At 49.7% G+C, this 19263-nt stretch overlaps 1 protein-coding gene across 8 annotated transcripts in view; it reads left to right on the plus strand.

Annotated features, from left to right (window-relative positions):
- CPAMD8 (C3 and PZP like alpha-2-macroglobulin domain containing 8) overlaps positions 1–19263 on the plus strand; it is a 105941-nt gene that overhangs the window by 57925 nt on the left and 28753 nt on the right. For all 8 annotated transcript variants that reach the window (XR_003792810.1, XR_003792811.1, XM_029218526.1 and 5 more), the window contains exons 23-27: positions 4492–4543; positions 11055–11353; positions 11962–12187; positions 13820–13996; positions 17321–17402. Coding sequence is in view for 6 of the 8 variants with exons in the window: in XM_029218526.1 (XP_029074359.1) it covers positions 4492–4543; positions 11055–11353; positions 11962–12187; positions 13820–13996; positions 17321–17402 (836 nt within the window). In the remaining 2 variants the exon portion in view is untranslated. The remainder of the gene's footprint in view (positions 1–4491; positions 4544–11054; positions 11354–11961; positions 12188–13819; positions 13997–17320; positions 17403–19263) is intronic.

A 19263-nucleotide genomic window follows, 5' to 3' on the forward strand; every position in this document is an offset into this window, starting at 1 on the left:
GGCTTGATCACCCTGGAGGGTGGTGTGCCTCTGTCTCCTGGCTGTCCGTTTGTCAATAGGCAATTGTAGGGACTGTGACCCATCATTCAGAGGGTTCTCCTTGGAATGCCTGTGTGGGAAGGACACGGAGCCTCCAGCAGGGGCGCCCAGACCACCGCCCTCCCGCCCCCCCTCCACCCCCACCTCCGCCCCCCCGACCCATCCCCGAGCTGTGAATCTGGGATCTGCCACTTACGCATGGGGCTCAGCGAGTGTCTTGTTATTCCGACTCTGCTCTGTAAGACTGGGATGCTCACGCTTACCCCATAGCATGGGGAAGGTTGGAGAATGCACACGGCACTTCACAGTGCTGGGCTTGTAGCAGCAGCAATGCCCCATCTTTTTTGGGCTGCTCAGATGTATCCGAGTCCAGAGCTGTGGAGAGACTCCTGTTTAGTGCTGCATGGAGAGCACACAGCAACCCCACTGAATCTCCTCACAGTGGCCCCAAGTCTCTGCCCCTCCCCAGTAGCCCAGCTGCAAACAGCTGCCCTCCCTCCCGGCTGCAGTCCTGGCGGAGCTGAGCACAAATGGTTCCCATCAGCGCCTGGAGTCACACACGCGCTGGACGGAACTCCTGGAGGTGGATGGGTTACTGCTGCAGCTTTGTTGACACGACGTGATGGAGTCCTCCGAGTGTGTCATCAGATGAGGCACGTGATCTCTGTGAGCCAGCAGGATAGGATGGCCTCAACAGGAAATGCAGAGACCCCTGGTGACCCTTTGCACAGCCTGAGCACGCTCCCTGGACCACAGCCTGCCCTACCTCAGTCCAAGGAGGCAGCGAGCCCCCCAGTGCGGCCAGCCTGATCTGGAGGCCTGGAGCTCTTCTTCCTCTGCAGGAGGAATTTCTAGATGCACAGAGAAGGATTCTCTTATCCTCAAGGCTTTCCTCCCTTTCATGCTGTTCAGCAGTGTCCTATGTCTGCAGCATCCACTGGTCCAGCTCTGTACAGACAGCACTGGAGGACAGGAGGTATGAGTTAGGCATCAGAAGACTTGAAATGTCAATGCAAAAAAATGAAGCATGAATTAGAAAAATGGATTTATGAAATAGGAGGCACTGGGTGCACGGCTTCTCCCATCTCATCCCACCACAGAGCTCTGAGCGCATGGGTCGCTCGCTCCATCAGTTATACGATGGACCCTCCCAAGACACCACGTGCCACCTGCCCGGCAGGAGTCTGAATACAACAGAAAGGCCATTCCTGAGAGACACGTGGTGGGGAAGCAGGTGATGGCCGAGCTGTCGTGGGTGTGTATCAGGAGGAGGGGCGGCGAACGCCATCCCTCCTGGATCCCCAGCTGGCCCAGGGGATTGTGACCTTTTGCATTTCTGCTGGAAGGCTGAGGGCCTTCCATCACCCCACCGTGTCTCAGTGGAGTTCACAGGATCAAAGAGGAGGCCGACATAATTCAGACCCGTGAGGGGAGCCTGGCGGGCATCACAGGAGTGAGAGGAAGTCTGCCTTCTTGGCTTGGGGTGGGCTCTGGAGTGAGAGCCCTGGATTCAAACATGAAACTGCTGGACGGTTAAATGAGAGTGTGTGGAAGACACCTCTTGATGCCTGGCCTGAGTGCTCAAGAAAAGTGGTCTGTGGTCATCCAGGCATTTATAATGGTCAACTGGGGGAACCTGGACATAAACCAGGGACGCTCTTTCCGTTTTAGGATATGTCCATCAGCTGATGGATGGATAAATGTGGTGCGAGGGGATCCAGTTACCCGACACCACGGAATATTACTCAGTCATAAAAAGGAACGAAGCGCCGATTCATGCAACAGTGTAGATGAACCTTGAAAATGTCATGCTGAGTGAAAGAAGCCAGACACACAAGGCCACATAGTGTATGATCCTATTTATATGAATAGATAAATCCATAGAACAGACAAGAACGAAGCACTGATTTGTGCTACAAGGTTGTAGAAAAGTCTTGCCAGAGGTAATAATGACATCATGCAGTGACCATGTGTTGGAACCTGGTCAGGAGCTGCCTTGAGCACAGAGGCGAAGGAGATTGGAACCCAGGATCAGCTAAAAGCCAGGGCAGCATGTGGAGGAGAGAGGCTGGCACCAGGGTCCCCTCTGAGTTGAGCCAGAAAAGAAGACAGGGTGGCGTGGCCACGAGCGGCCCCATTGGCTGCTTCAGAGGCTATGCTGGGGGTGGGGGTGTGTCCAGGAGGCCCTGGATGGTCAGCCGGAGCCAGAGGCCATGCTCAGCACCAGCAGAAGGACTCAGATTGTGTCTCTGGGTTTGCTTGTTCTGGACATTTCATATAAATGGAACCGTACACTATGTGGCCTTTCCTGTCTGGCTTCTTTCACTTAGCATGATGTTTTTGAGGTCCATTTACATTGTAGCACGTGTCAGTGCTTCATCCCTTTTCACGGTTGTATAATGTTCCGTTGTATGCATGGACCACATTTTGTTTATCCATTCATCCATTGATAGACACCTGAGTCATGAATCATTTTTATGATTGTATAGCTATCATGGGCTTACAATGGCCAGGCCCTGTCCAGTGACTCAACCCCTTTTCCAACAAGGGGCTGAGCTGATAGATCGGTGAGGGGGTTGCTGAAGTCCAAGCAAAATCTCGAGGGCTCACCCTGGAGCCTGTGGCTGAGCAGATGGCCTGTGGGCTCCATGTCAGGCCTTCTGGGTGTGAGATGACAATCCGGCTGCCGGACAGCTCAGCATCATCCACAAGGGTGCGCTTGGCCTCTCGGTGCCAACCACGGGTGATTTTGCTAAAGGTTTGCTAGCGAGGTGTGCAGTGTGGGTGTCAGGTTGTGGCTTGCGTGGGTGAGGCAGGACCCCGGTGGAGGCCCCTGGGCGTGGCCCCGGGATGATAGCAGGAAGTGGACATGATCCAGACAGGTGCCTCCCGGCCTCATCAGTACAGACCCAGGATGGATGACGCCCATCTTTGCAGCTTCAACAGAGGACTGGGGGCGGGGGTGGGGGGAAGAGGGGGATGAGAAACGCTAACAAGAGCTGCCCGTTGAGTAGCACTGAGAAGACGCCAGGCTCTGTCTGAAATACACCTAACCCTCACATCGCGGTGAGGTCGGCGCCTTCATCACCCCCATCTTAGAGATGACAAATAGAGGTCCAGAGAGGTTAAGTGAGTGGCCCTCGGTCACCCAGCAAGGAGTGGGTGTATTAGGGTGCTGCGGATAAACAGAGCCAATAGGACGTATACATTTCTCTAGGAAGAGATTTATTATAAGCAATTGGCTTACACGATCATGGAGGCTGAGAAGTCCCCATGGAGGCTGAGAAGTCTGCCATCTGTGAGTTTGAAGGTCAGAAGCATCGAGGGCAGAGAAGATGGATGCCCTAACTCAAGCAGTCTGGCAGAGAGAGAATTCATCCTTCCTCTGCCTGTTGTTGTATTTGGGCCCTCAATGGAGTGTTTGGGGGCCACCACGTTGGGGAGGGCCATCTACATCACTGTCCACCAATTCAAATGCTGACTCCTTTAAGACAAGTCCTCACAGGTATGCCCAGAAGTAACATTTGGTCAGATGTTTAGGCATGCCCTGGCTTACACAAGTTGGCAGATAAAATGACCCTCACAGTAGGAGGAGCTGGGACCCCAGGAGGCTGCCTGGCTGCGGTGGCCAAGCATTAACCGTCTGAGGCCTGACCTCAGGTGGCCCCAGCTCACCGATTTGCTGATGGCGCTAAAAGAGATCTGGAAGAGCGAGAGCCCCACAGGGGCCGTTCTGGTCAGACGAAAGCCCACAAGGTGTATCGGGTTAAATTCCCAGTGCTCCCTTTTAAGAGAACAAGCCAGGACTTCCCCGGCAGTACAGTGGTTAAGACTCCACGCTTCCACTGCAGGGGGCACAGGTTCAATCCCTGGTCAGGGGAAGTTCCTCGTGCCGCGTGGTGTGGCCAAAAATAGATAAATTTTAAAAATAAATAAGAGAACAAACCAGCTGCCTTCTATTATTTGGGGGACGTTGTGGAAGGGGTGGAAGCAGGAGCATGATGGACAGGAGACAAGGGATGCATCGGACAGTGGGACAGAGACCCCGTCCTTGGCAGACCTGGGTGCCCCCTTCTCAGTGCTCTTGGACATTGGATGGGGCCTCAGATCCTGGCAGCCTTCTAGTCATAGTGCTCTCTGCCCACAGAGAGCAGCTGGGCTTGGAGCTGGGCCAAAGGGGTGGCTGGGAGGGTAGGATGGGGGTGTGAGAAGCATGATAAGTCTAGGGGCGGTTGGTGAGTTTGTTGGACTAGAGCCCAGAGAAGGGGAAGTGAGCCTCAGTTTCCCTATCTGGGCATGGGAGGCAGGTGACCTGGTCCATCTCTGTGCACCTGTGGTCGTGGTATCACCCCGCGGGATCCACACTCAGAGCTGCTGCCGTGGGAGGGCGGCTTCGCCCTTGCACTGGCTGCCACCCCCCATTTCTCAGTTCTCCCCATTTCTCTGTTTCAGCCTGAAGGAGCCCCCCGGTCATACACCTACAGCGCTTTCTTCTGTCCCAATGGTGAGTTCCCGTGCCCACCCTGCCAAGGACTTTGGCCCTTACCCCTGCACTTCGGCAGCTTTCCTGCTGCTGAGTGGACATCCACCATCCCTGGGAGCTGGGGACACAGCAGCAAAGCACTGATATGTCCCAGTTGGGGGCACCTGTAAGCCAGAGTGAGGACTGGGCATCTGCCATGCAGGAAATGAGCACATACGATGGTAGACTGCAGACACCAATGAGAAGAGACTGCCGTCAGGGGTAGGGCTGTCCTTGGGCCCTGGGCTCCTCACCCAGGGTCTGGGGAAAGGAGGTCTTAGAGTCACATCATGGGAAAGCTGTGGGAATGAGGGTGACCCAGAACCCAGAGATAGCAAAGGAGGATGCGGGAAATTAAGGTGGGTTCCAGAAAGTGTGAGATCTGGGGTCCACCTTGATCCCCTGAAATTGACATTATACCTGCCCGTGATCTGTGAACAGGAAATGGGCACAGAGTGCCCAGTGGGTGGAGTGGCCAAAGGCCTGTCCACACCTCTGCCTTGTGGGATCAGGGCAGTGCTGGGAGGAACATGAGTCTGAGCTGCCTATGGGAGGGTCTGCCCCTTCCCCATCCAGTCCCTCCCCAAAGAGCCCTCCAGCTTGGAGGTTGGGCTGGGCCTGGCACCGGGCACTCACCTGGCAGGTTTTGCCAAGAGGCACAGCAGAGGATCTGAAGTGGAGTCCCCTGGTGATGCCTACCCTCTAGGTGTACCACCTCCTTGTTCCCAAAGCATTCAGCACAACAGGTCCCCTGACCCACAGCACACTCTGGACACAGGCTTCCTTTAACATCCCCCCCTCCCTTTTTTCAGTAAATAGCAATACATCACATATGTGCTCAAATGAGTTTTGACAATGGTGCACAAGCAATTCAATGGAGGATGGAGAACCTTCTCAACAAATGATGCTAGAGCAATTGGACATCCATTGGCAGAAACATGAAATGCGACTGAAAGATCATACCTTATACAAGAATTAACTCAAAACGGAGCACGAACTTACATGTAAAACTGTACAACTTCTAGAAAAAAAAACATGGGAGGAATCTTTGGGATCTAGGGCTAGGTAAAGAATTCTTAGACATATTACCAAAAGTATGAATGACAAAAGGAAACATTGATAAATGGACCTCATCAAAATGAAAAATGTTTGCTCTGTGAAAGATGCTGTTAATGGGGGGAAATTCAAGTTACTGACTGGAAGGAAATATTTCCAAACCCAGATCTGACAAAGGACTAGGATCTAGAATATATAAAGAGCTCTCAAAATTTAACAGTAAATAAAACAAACAATCCAATTAGAAAACGGGCAAAAGAAATAAACATTTCACCGGAGAAGATGTACAGATGGCAGATAAACACACGAAAAGGTGCTCAACATTGTTAACCATTACAGAAATGCACACTGAAATGCAGTGAGTTATCAGTACACACCTACCAGAATGACTAAATAAAAAGTAGAGGTAGCACCAAAAGATGGCCAGGATGTGGAGACACTGGATCTCTCACCCATTGCTGGTGGGAATGTAAAGTGGTACAGTCACTGCTGGTGGTTTCTTAAAACAGTTTGGTGGTTTCTTAAAAGACAGCATGCCATCAGCATACCCACCAGTAACTACACTCTTAGGCATTTATCCCAGAGAAATGAAGACTTATGTTCACACAAAAACCTGTATACAACTGTTCATATCAGCTTTATCTGCAATAGCCTCAAACTGAAAATAGTCTAGATGTCCTTCAGTGGGTGAATGGTTAAAAAATTGTGGTCCATCCATATCTTAGAATACTACCTAGAGTAAAAAGGAAGAAACTATTGATAACATGCAGCAACTTGGATGAAGTGGATTGAGTAAAAAAAAAAAAAAAATCCTAAAAGGGTACATAAAAGATTCTGTTTTTCGAAATGACAAAATTTTAGAGATGGTTGTCATATTATTGGTTGTTAGGGCAAGGAGAAAGGGTGTGGGTGTGATGATAAAATGGCAACATTTATTTTTCTCCTATAAAATAAAATTGGAGAAATCTGAATGAGGATTGTAACAGTGCCAATATCCCGTTAGTGATACTATACTAGGATTTTGTGAGACGTTACCATTGGGGAAACTGGGTCAAGAGTACACAGATTTCTCTGTGTTATTTCTTAGAGTCACATATAAATCTATAATTATCTCAGTAAAATTTAAATTAAAAACGTTTTAACAAAGCAATGCGTGTGTACAAATACCATATGATTCCACTTATATGAGCTCCCTAGAGTAGTCAAAATTATAGGGTCAGAAAGTAGAGTGGTGGTTGCCAGGGGCTGGGGGGAGGGGAAAGTGGGGGTTTATGTTTAGTGAGTATAGAGCTTCAGTTTTACAAGATGAAAAGAGTTCTTGAGGTGGATGGTGGTGATGTTTGCACAATGTGAATGTATTTAATGCCACTGAACTGTACACTTAAAGATGGTTAAGATGGCAAATTTTACATTGTGTGTATTTTACCATAATTTTAAAAATTGGGAAAGGAAAAAGCAATACCTGTGTATTAGAGAAAATTTAGAAAGAGAGAAAGACAGAAACTATCTCCTCTGGTTCATACCCAAAGATGACCTCTTTTGACATTTTGTTGTATTCACTTTCATAGGATTGATTATTGTTTGTTTTAGCACAGTTGTGACTCATGAGCTATGTAATTTTATATCTTGCCTTTCTCACTTAACACATCCTGAGAACTTTTCCTTGTTATTGTAAAGTCATTATAAACAGCATTTCAAAACAGCTTTAGTATGCTCCATCAAAGGACTGCTCCAAAATTTGATCATTATGGAACATTTTGAAACATTATTGGACATTTATATATTGTTTGTACTTCTTATATCATAATCAACACTAGGCCAAATATATTTGTATTCAAAGTAAGGTCAGTAACATTTTAACATGTTTATTGAGGTATAATTGACATACAATAAATTAGACATATTTTAAGGGTAGTTTGATAAATGTTGACATGTGTGTACATCTGTGAAGCCATCACCACAATTAAGATAATGAAGATTTCCATTAACCCTAAAGTCACATCCCTTTGAACTCTCTCACCCTGTCCACTCTTGCCACTAGGGAACCACTGATCTGCTTCCTTTCTCTATAGATTACTTTGCACCTTCTAGAATTTTACATAAATGAGATCATATGGAATGTCCTCTTTTTGTCTGGCCTCTTTCACTCAGCATAATAATTTTGAGATTCAACCATACTGTGTGTGTCAATAATTCAGTCATTTTAAGGCTGAGTAGGAGTCCATTGGATGGATGTGTCACACTTTGTTTATCCATTCGCTTTTTGAATGTTATTTTTTCAAGTTATTTCCCGTTTGGGGCTATTTCATATAAAGCTGCTATGAACATTCATGTACAAGTCTTTGTATGGGTGATATGTTTTCCTTTCTCTTGAGTCAATGTCTAGGAGTGGAATAGCTAACTCATGCAGCAGGTACGTGTTTAACTTTTTAAGAAACTGTCAGTTGTTTCCCAAAGTGGTAGTACTATTTTGCATTCCCACCAGCACTGGATAAGCCAGTTCTGCCCCATTCTTATCAACACTTAGTATTGTCTGTTTAATTTTAGCCATTCTAATAGGTGTATAGTGGTATGTCATTGTGGTTTTAGTTTGCATTTCCATCATGACTAATGACGTTAAGCGTCTTTTCATATGCTTATCTGCTATTAGTCTATCTTTTTTTGTGAAGTGTCTTTTAACCTTTTTAAAATTGAGTTGTTGGGAGTTCCCAGGTGGTACAGTGGTTGGGATTCAGTGCTTTCACTGCCGTAGTCTGGGTTCAATCCCTGGTTGGGGAACTAAGATCTAATAAGCCGCATGGTGCAGCCAAAGTGAAATAAAATAAAATAAAATTGAGTTGTTTATTTATATTGAGTTTTGAGAGATTTAAAAAATGTGTTCTGGGTACAAGTCTTTTATCAGATAAATGCTTTGCAAAGGTATTTCTCCCAGTCTGTGGCTTGTCTTTTCGTTCTCTTAATAGTGTCTTTTTTTTTTTTTTTTTTACTGACACACTCTTTTTTTTTTTTAACATCTTTATTGGAATATAATTGCTTTACAATGGTGTGTTAGTTTCTGCTTTATAACAAAGTGAATCAGTTATACATATACATATGTTCCCATATCTCTTCCCTCTTGCGTCTCCCTCCCTCCCACCCTCCCCATCCCACCCTTCTAGGTGGTCACAAAGCACTGAACTGATCTCCCTGTGCTATGTGGCTGCTTCCCACTAGCTATCTATTTCACGTTTGGTAGTGTATATATGTCCCTGCCACTTTGTCACAGCTTACCATTCCCCCTCCCCATATCCTCAAGTCCATTCTCTAGTAGGTCTGTGTCTTTATTCCCGTCTTACCCCTAGGTTTTCATGACCATTTTTTTCCCTTAGATTCCATATATATGTGTTGTTAGCATACGATATTTGTTTTTCTCTTTCTGACTTACTTCACTCTGTATGACAGACTCTAGGTCCATCCACCTCACTACAAATAACTCAATTTCGTTTCTTTTTATGGCTGAGTAATATTCCATTGTATATATGTGCCACATCTTCTTTATCCATTCATCCGATGATGGACGCTTAGAAAACCCAGAGATAAACCCACGCACATATGGTCACCTTATCTTTGATAAAGGAGGCAGGAATGTACAGTGGAGAAAGGACAGCCTCTTCAATAAGTGGTGCTGGGAAAACTGGACAGGTACATGTAAAAGTATGAGATTAGAACACTCCCTAACACCATACACAAAAATAAACTCAAAATGGATTAAAGACCTAAATGTAAGGCCAGAAACCATCAAACTCTTAGAGGAAAACATAGGCAGAACACTCTATGACATAAATCACAGCAAGATCCTTTTTGACCCACCTCCTAGAGAAAGGGAAATAAAAATAAAAATAAACAAATGAGACCTAATGAAACTTCAAAGCTTTTGCACAACAAAGGAAACCATAAACAAGACCAAAAGACAACCCTCAGAATGGGAGAAAATATTTGCAAATGAAGCAACTGACAAAGGATTAATCTCCAAAATTTACAAGCAGCTCATGCAGCTCAATAACAAAAAAACAACCCAATCCAAAAATGGGCAGAAGACCTACATAGACATTTCTCCAAAGAAGATACACAGACTGCCAACAAACACGTGAAAGGATGCTCAACATCACTAATCATTAGAGAAATGCAAATCAAAACTACAGTGAGGTATCATCTCACACCGGTCAGAATGGCCATCATCAAAAAATCTAGAAACAATAAATGCTGGAGAGGGTATGGAGAAAAGGGAACACTCTTGCACTGCTGGTGGGAATGTGAATTGAAACAGCCACTACGGAGAACAGTATGGAGGTTCCTTAAAAAGCTACAAATAGAACTACCATACGACCCAGCAATCCCACTACTGGGCATATACCCTGAGGAAACCATAATTCAAAAAGAATCATGTACCAAAATGTTCATTGCAGCCCTATTTACAATAGCCAGGAGATGGAAGCAACCTAAGTGTCCATCATCGGATGAATCGTGTCTTTTAAAGAACAGAAGGTTTTCATTTTAATGAAGCCCAGCTTATCACTTTTTCCTTTTATGGATTATTTTTTGTTGTTTTATCTAAGAAATCTTTGCCCAACCCTACGTTTTCTTCTCAAAGTATTATAGTTTTAGGTTTTACATTTATAAAATGGCTATGATCTGTTTCGAGTTACTTCTTGGAGCCCATGCAAGGTATGGATCAGTGTTCCTTTTTATGCATCTGGAGGCCCGGTTGTCCTGGCATCATTTGTTGAAAAGACTTTTGCTATTGAATTGCTTTTGCACCTTTGTTGAAAATCAGTCACTCATACATGTGTGGGTCCATTTCTGGACTCCCTGTTCTGTTCCATTGAGCATTTGTCTGTGTTGACGCCAATGCTACACTCTTGTGATTGCTCTAGCTTTAGAGTACGTCTCAGTGTCAGAGGGTGTGAGTAAACTTGGTTCTTGTTTATCAAAGTTGTTTTGGCTCTTCTAGATCCTTTGAGTTTCCATATAAATTCTGGAATCAGCCTGGCAGTTTCTTCAAAAGACTCTGCTGAGATTTTGATTGGGATTGGATCGAATCTATAAATCAGTTTGGGGAATAATTAACATCTTTGCAGTGTTATCTTCTGACCCACGAACACGCTCTAGCTCTCCATTGATTTGTGTCTTTAGTTTCAGCAGCATTTTGCAGTTCCCAGCTTATGGGTCTTGCACGTCTTTTGTAGGATTTATCTCTGTGAGCATTTCATCTTTTGTGTGCTATTGACAAAACGTTCATTAAGCCAGCTCCGTTCCACCATGCTTCCTGCAGCTTCATGGGGAGCCACAGTGAGGCTGGCCCCCTGAGGTCCCGATGCTCAGCTCTGGGCATGGGCGGGGGGTGGGGGTAGGATGATTCGGTGCCCCCTCAACACCCCTTCTCCTTCCCTCCATCCAGAGAGAGTCCACATCTCCACACCCAACAAGTACGAGTTCCAGTATGTGCAGCGGCCGCTGCGCCTCACCCATTTTGACGTGGCCGTGCGAGCCCACAACGATGCCCGCGTGGCCTTGTCCCCAGGACCCCAGGACACGGCGGGCATGATCGAGATCGTTCTGGGAGGGCACCAGAACACCAGGTCCTGGATCTCCACCAGCAAGATGGGCGAGCCCGTGGCCAGCACACACACAGCCAAGATCCTCTCCTGGGATGAATTCAGAACATTCTGGATCAGCTGGCACAGCGGGCTCATCCAGGCATGGCTGGGCTTGCCTGGGGTGGGCACGGGAACCTCCTGGTCCTCTGGCATTGTTGCTTCCTGATACACGTGATAGGGGTGGGGAGGAGAGAGAAGAAACACAAGGCAGCTCTCAAGTTGCTCATAGTCTGCCTGGAGTTACGTACAAAAAACAGGTGGTGAGAGCTGTGGTGGAGGAAGTGTCCAGGGATCTGGGAGCTGAAGGGTGGTGGATGGTCAGGGAGAAAGAAAGTGGATAAAACAGGTAAAATGGGGACTGTGGACTCTTTCTGGGCCAAGCAAAGGAGACATAGAAAAGAAGCAGCTGACACAGCTTCCTAGAGGAGAGATATAGCCAAGTGTGGTTTTGAAGTACAAATAGAGGAGTTTGCCAGGCATATGCTAAGATCCAGAGGTTCCAGGGAGCCCAGCGACTTTGGAACCTGCAGATGCCACACTTGTGTCTCTGTTGGGTGTTTCATGAACAGTGTGGTGTCCAGTTTCTCTCATCTCTGACCCCTTGAGAACCCCGCCCCAACCTATGAGCATGGCCAAGGCCTCTGACCATGTCTGAGCACAGCTTCACACTTCCTGCCAGCATCCAGCAGCATTGGCCTCTTTTTCCAGGTTGGCCATGGCCCAGAGCCATCCAATGACTCTGTCATCATGGCCTGGACCCTCCCCAAGACACCAGAGGTCCAGTTCATCGGTTTCTCCACTGGCTGGGGTTCTGTGGGCGAGTTCCGCATCTGGAGGAAGGTGGAAGTAGATGAGAGCTACAGCGAAGCCTTCACGCTGGGGGTCCCACACAGTGCCATCCCTGGGTCCGAGCGTGCAGCTGCCTCCATCATAGGTGCGTCTGCCCTGCAGCCTGATTTGGGGAGGACAGGAGCAAGAACCCAGGCCAAGGGACAAGTGTTTACTCTGGGCTCAGTCTCATACCAGGCTTTGCTGGGGACCTGTGCCCCGGGGCCTCCAACCACACACCCACTCACCTGACAAGCAGCTTCTAGTGCCTTCTCCATGATGGGCGCTGGGGCCAGACTCAGAGATGACCTCAAACCCGACCTTCAGGGCTTCCTAGTCTGGCTGAGAAGGCAGGTCCTTGCCCTGTGTGGGGCAACCGGGAGGGTGGGTGGTGAACTCCATGAGGGCAGTGGGTCTGGGGTGATATACAAGAAGGCTGAAAGGCCAGGTGAAGTTAACCAGGTATGGGGTGGAGGGCGGGGCTTCTGGGTGTCCAGCTGAGTGGGCAGGACCATTTCAAACGCTTAGAGCATTTACTGAGCAGGGGTAAGAGGCTGTGGCGAGGGATCTCTTGGGCTGTGGATTGTCTCCTATAGCCCAGGCATAGGATTGGAAAGTGGGGACTGTGTGATCCATCTAGTGCTGGGAATTGGAAGGGTGAGGTGAGGGTGAGACACCAGGAGGAGGCAGACAGGCCTGAAGGAGGGTGTCTTGGGTCTCTCTGACATCAGACGATGGAAGCCCTGGGTCCTGGGCAGGGTGGTGGTTGTGACCAGACCAGAGGATATTGGAGTTTATGACTTCTGAAGCATGAGATAAACTCAAATGTGGCCTTGGGGATGAGTGGCACAGATGGAGGTGAGGGATGTAGGGGAGAAGGCAGATGGACAGCAGTGGAGTGGAGGTGAAGGCAGGGACTTGTGTGCCAGTCAGTGTCATCAGCACAGTGGGATGGAAGGTTGGAGAAGAAGCTGGAAAACCCAGAGAAGGGTGATGAGAAAGTAGCCAGGTAGGCCCTGCCACAAGAGGAGGCTGCAAGAGCAGTGGCAGCCTCAGTGGGGCAGGAGGAAAGGCCGAGGAAGGAAGAGAGGTGCAGTCAGGGGACAGTGGGGATTCCGGAGGGCCCATCAGCAATGTTTGGGGCATAGAGGACAGGGAGAGGAAGACAGGGTACTGAAGGGATGAGAACACAGTAGGTCAGAAATAAGAGAAAAAAAGAACTTTTAAAAACACACCAACAATACCACACATGTAGGAAGAGTTTTATAAAAAATCTAAATACTCACAGTTAGAGAGAAAAATCACATTTCATATTGGAAGTTAGAAAAAATATTTAGAATGGAATTGCATGGCTGGATTGACATCTTAACGTCTGTGGGATGCAGCCAAAATTGTACTAAGAGGGAAATGTATAGGCTTAATTGCACCTGTTTAAAAAGCCAGAAAGGAAAGAGCATTTAACATAATGGAAAGGTAGAGAAAGAGCACCTGAGTTAAAACTAAAGAACACAGAGGGAGGTATGGAAGAAAGGGCCAGTGGGTGTTCACCAAAGCCAGGAGACCAAGCAGGCTGACTGGGCAAGGGTGCAGCCCAGTTTCAAAGGGCAGCACTGGCAATCAGAGGATGGGTTGCTGGTGTTAGGCCACAAGTGGGCTCTCTAAGGAAAGCTGTCCGTAGGACAGCCAGGGCACTGGGTGAGACCAGTCCCCAGCCCATCCTTCTTTTTCTTCCCACCAGGAGATGTCATGGGGCCAACTCTGAACCATCTCAGCAACCACCTGCGCCTGCCCTTTGGCTGCGGAGAGCAAAACATGATCCACTTTGCACCCAACGTCTTTGTCCTGAAGTATCTCCAGAAAACCCGACAGCTCAGCCCTGAGGTGGAAAGGGAGACCACTGATTACCTGGTGCAAGGTACTTGGGGACACTGCCTGGGTGGAGGGGGTGGGACTGCAGGTAGCCTTGACCATGCTTGGGGAGCAGCTCATATGCCAAGTGCAACAGATGTAGAAGAAGGCAAAGAAGTGGGTGAAGGAGGCCACTCTGGGTAGCCTGATGGGGTCCCTGTTAATAGGAACTTGGTGTCTGCACCTGTTAGGAAAAGGCTCTGAATGCTGGTAATCAGCCATGGGGAGAGGAATAGCATCTTTTAAAAATGTAGATATTTTGAACAGCCAGAGCAGTATAATAGCATTATAAAAACATCTGGAAAGGGAAAAAAATCCCCATAACCTCCCTGTCTTGCTGGCTCTGGGTTTACTCCTCTGCCCTCCAGGAGCAAAGATTAGCTTTGCCACTCTTGGTGTCTCATAACATGGCATCCTATGGCGTGCCCTCCACCCCCAACCCCGCACTGTGTGCATAAGGTTCGTCCACTGGGCTGTGGGGACCTGTGGTCTGTTCATCTCCATTGCTGTGTGGGGAGACCATAGTCAGTGTGTCTGTTGATGGGCTTTGGAGCAGCTTCCAACTCAGGGATTTTAGAATGGTGCTGCCATTAATCACCCTCTTAGTGTACTTGGTGACAACACGTGCAAATTTCTGTGGGGTGAAATCGCTGGGTCTCAGGATGTGTTCAGTTCATAAACTTTGGAGACTACACTATTTGTTCATCACGTGCATTTATGGAGCACAACATACTGAGCTATGCTTTTGGACATACTGGGGTTATTTCCAGTTTTTTTTTCCTAAATAATGCAGCACTGAACATCTTCAGAAATAAACCACCAGCACTGAACTTCTTCAGAAATAAACAAAGCAGCATTGAACTTCAGATATAAATAACACAGCACTGAACATCTTCCATTGCCATGACTCAGGTCCTTAGGATAGGGAACAGCCTTATGGCGGAGGGGGCGGAGGCAGGGGGGCGGACAAGGCCTCTGAGGGCCCTGTCTTACCCACTTTGCACATCTAGGCCCCACAGGTAGGAGGAAGGGGGTGGGAGGCTGGAGGTGGGGTCTCACTTCTGTCATGGATTCCCACTCTGTGTCCTCGGGTAGGGCCTGCTTTTCTCAGTAACTTGGTTTCCTACCTGTGTAACAAGGGAGTTGTCAGTTGATCCCAAGGTCCTGGGGCCTCCTGGGCTCTGCTTCTAGCCTTGGGCTGGAGCTGAAGTGAAAGGAGCGCATGGAGGGGGCTGGACCCAGCTCTGAAGCTGGCATCCATCTTGTGCCAGGCAAGTGCCGCTCCATCCACGCTGCCCTGAGTTGCCTTCCTGGCAGCCTCCACACTGATGGTCCTCATTTCCCAGATGAGCAAAGTGAAGCTCCTGGGAGTGAAGAGGTGCCCACAACCTCATAGGGGCAAGTGGTGGGGGCTTCTCAGACTGCAGGCTCCCCTGGACTGGGGCACGAGGGGCAGCCAGGGCACTAGACCCAGCCAGAGGGAGATGAGAACCCACGGGCACAACCTTGGAAATTTCTGCCACCGAAAAGGACCCGCAGGTGCCTGGCTCAGACGATGCTGGCCCCTATCAGACGGGGAAACTGAGGCATGTGAAAATCTCGATTCCTAAGGCGAGTCTGGGGTCCCTGCCTCCTGGCCTGTTACGGTTCCCGCAGTTACTGTACTCCAAGGGCAGTCCTGATGATCTAGAACCATCTGTCCTTGTGGATGAGAAAATGAAAAAACTTACTATGAAGAACATACAACTCTCAGATGAAAAGAGAACTCAGGGGTTGCCATGGGCTGAAGGTTTGGTTTCGTGAAGGCTGACCACAGACTGCCCAGAGCCCCAAGTCTGCTTGGTCCATCGTGGGGACGGGGGGCTCAGGTTCATGTGCTGTGAGGGCCTTGGAGGTGGGTGGGCCCTGGCCTCCCAGGGCCAGGCATACCTCAGTGGACTCATCTGGGCTCAGGCCCTTGAATGCCACCCAGAGTGCGATGACCTGTATGGGAGAGTGGCAGCCTGGACCCCACCCGGGACAGCCAGACCTGAGGCTTATCAGCCAATTGGCCTTTCAGACTCAACAAGCCCCAGATTAACCCCCGACCCCCTGGTTTTCCGGCAAACCTTTGGTGTTAGTTTCCTGGGGCTGCCGTAACAAAGTACCACAAACTGGGTGGCTTAGAACAATAGGACTTTATTCCTTCATGGTTCTGGAAGCCAGAGGTCCAACATGAAGGTGTCAACAGGGTTGATTCCGTCTGGAGGCTCCGAGGGAGCATCTGTCCCAGGCCTCTGTCCTGGCGGAATTCTGGTGACTCCAGGTGTTCTTTGGCTTGCGGACACATCACCACGCTCTCTGCCTCCGTCTCCACAAGCCCTTGTATATCTGTGTGTTTCCCTTTCTTTCCTCTGAGAAGGACACCAGTCATTGGATTTAGGGTCCAGCCTAATCCAGGAACATAATTCCATCTGCAAAGAACCTCACTCCCGATAAGGTCACATTTTGAGGTTCCAGGTGGACATTAATTTGGCGGGGGAGATACTGTCCACCCAGTTCAGAGTTCCTCCTGCCTCTTTCCCCAGCTCCATGGGCACAGCTCCGTCCTTCCTGCCTTTCAGGCCGCAAACCTTGATGCCCTCGGCATCCTTCTTCTTTTCCTTCACATCTTATTCAGCTAAGACAGCTCTGCCTATACCGCAGAACCCCTCCCTCCCTGTCCCCACCACCCGCTCCAAGCCCATGGTCATGCTCGCCTAGACAGTCCCCACCTGCCCAGTTTCTCTGCTTCCTCTCTGGACCCTACGATCCACCCACTACATTTGTCCCCTCACACCCCTCCCCTGCTCCCCTCACCCCCTCCACTCATGCCCCCTGCTGCCCTCACAATAAGACCAACCGCCCAACCCAGCCTTGGAGGCCCCAGTAACCCACCTGACCTCCCTCCCTCTTGTCCCTCCTTGCTCCCTTGCTCTGAGCAAACCAAGCTCGAGGGCGCCTGGAGATGGTGCATTTCACTGACCAACCCCTGCCCCAGGTACGACTGGGGGGCCTGTGTGTGACCAGGAGTCACAAAGGGGCGATATCAGGAAACAAAAGAAGAATAAAGTAGAGGTTTCAATTCCCCCAGCTGTGGGTGTGGGGCAGTTTCAAGGACCCCAGCTGTGGGTGTGGGGCAGTTTCAAGGACCCCAGCTGTGGGCATGGGGCAGTTTCAAGGACCCCAGATGTGGGCATGGGGTAGTCTCAGGAACCCTCGATGTGGGTGTGGCATTGTTTCAGGGTCTTGGGGTAAGACGTTGGCTGGCCAGCCATTCACCAGGGTGCTGTCCCCTCTTCTTGCCCCACAGGCTACCAGAGACAGTTGACCTACAAGCACCAAGATGGCTCCTATAGTGCTTTCGGGGAGCGGGACAAGTCGGGGAGTATGTGGTGAGTCCTCACTCCCCAGGCACGGCTGCTGAGGTTCTTCCACTTGAAGTCACATTCTCATGTCCAGCACAGCATAGCCAGGAGCCTGCATGGGAAATGGAGATGGCCATGGTCTTAGCCCCTGGGGTTTACAGGTCTGGATTGTTGGGGTGGCGGGCGGGTTCTGCCTGGCCTGTGCGTGGTGGAGCTGGCGGCGGTGACAGTTACTATTACTCCTTCTGCTGTTGTTGCCACAGGGCCCAGGAACTGAACCCCTGCCCTCTGCCCCCTTGAGGATGGGTCCTGGCGCTCTGGTCCTCCTCAGAGCCCACGGGACCCAGGAATGGGGTGACCCTGAGCAGGAGGGGATGGGCTGGGAGAGACCAGACCACTGCCTCAAAGCTGGCTTGTGGGGTTCTGGAGGCACGTCCTGGGGTCCGGTTTCCCTTGCGAGCGGCTCCCTCTGGCTTTCAGGGTCAACCAGAGCAGGGAGGGCCTGGGTGTACCTGGGTCTTATTCCCTGAGATCTTTGGGCCACAGCAGTTCTTGGCATCATCAGGGATTTGCCTCGTCCACTTTGGGGCTTACGGAGGAAGTGGGGCACCCCGAACTTTCTGTCCCTAGTGAGGCCTCCTTCTCAGAGCAACACCCTGATGGCGCCTGCAGCAGCTATGGGCATGGAAAGTATCCAGTCCTTAAATCGGCCCAGCGTCAGTGCCAGGGGCCGGGGGAACAGGGACACGGCTGGCTGAGCCCATGCTGCAGTGCAGTGTCACTCGCTTGGCTCCCGAGGGGCCCAGCCTTGATGACCTGCTCAGCCCCCCCAGTCCCCAGAAGGCAATCGTCTGACCCAGTTCTGGTCCCAGGGCCCTGCCTTGCTGACAGCCCATGAGGCAAGGCCACAGTCATGCACTAGCAAGCAGAGGCCCCCACCCTCTGCGGGATTGGCCAAAGCCACTGAGTCACTCTCTGAAAGCTGGCCAAGTCCTGGCAGCTCCCAGAGGCCTCCACCGGTCAGAAATAGTGAGCTGTGACCTTTGTATGCCCTCCCACAGTTCACACACACACACACACACACACACACACACACACACACACAGAGCAAGAAAAGACCAGTTCTGCTGTGGTCATGGAAATGTGACACCCAGCAGCTTGCCTCTCCCCCTTAGCCTTGTGAAACCTCCCTGTAGGACAAAACTGCAGGATGCACAGGACAATGGCAACAGCATCCACCCTGGGGCTGGGCAAACCCAGGCTCTGTCTCGTGTGAACTGTGGCAGCCTTAGACCAGATGCTCAACTTCTCTGAACCTGTTTCCTCACCACACATCCCGCTCTGGACTGGGATCGGGTAGGCAGTAGGATAAGGGTGCGGGCATGCTCATTACAGTGCCAGGTACCCATTGGGATGGATACCCTGTTAGCACCTCTCCCTAAATATTTGGCCAGGGAGTCCAGGATCCAGTCCAACCTCCTCAACTTCCTTAAAACTCAGGATCTGTTATAGATAGGTTCCGGTGCATCCAGTGTTCATTCATTCATTCATTTGTTTGTTTATTCAAGTGTCTACTATGTGCCAGGCTCTTTTCTTACTCCTGAGAGAACAAGAAAGACGTGGTCCCTGCCTCCAGGAGCTCATTGCCCAAGAGAGAGAGACCCTGTACAAGACGTAATGGTTATCTACTGCTGTGTAACAAGTCACCCCAAAACATAGCCATTTAAAACAAACATTTAGTCACAGTTCTGTGGGTCAGGAATTCAGGAGCAGCTTAGCTAGCATTGCTGGCTCAGGATCTCTCCCAAGGTTGCAGTCAGGGTGTTGGCTGGGGCTGTCATCATCTGAAGACTTGACTGGGGCTGGAGCATTTGTTTCCAAGTTAGTT

Source organism: Monodon monoceros, unplaced genomic scaffold (genome assembly GCF_005190385.1).
Source record: "Monodon monoceros isolate NGI ecotype Baffin Bay Population unplaced genomic scaffold, NGI_Narwhal_1 Super_Scaffold_12, whole genome shotgun sequence".
NCBI lineage: Eukaryota > Metazoa > Chordata > Mammalia > Artiodactyla > Monodontidae > Monodon > Monodon monoceros.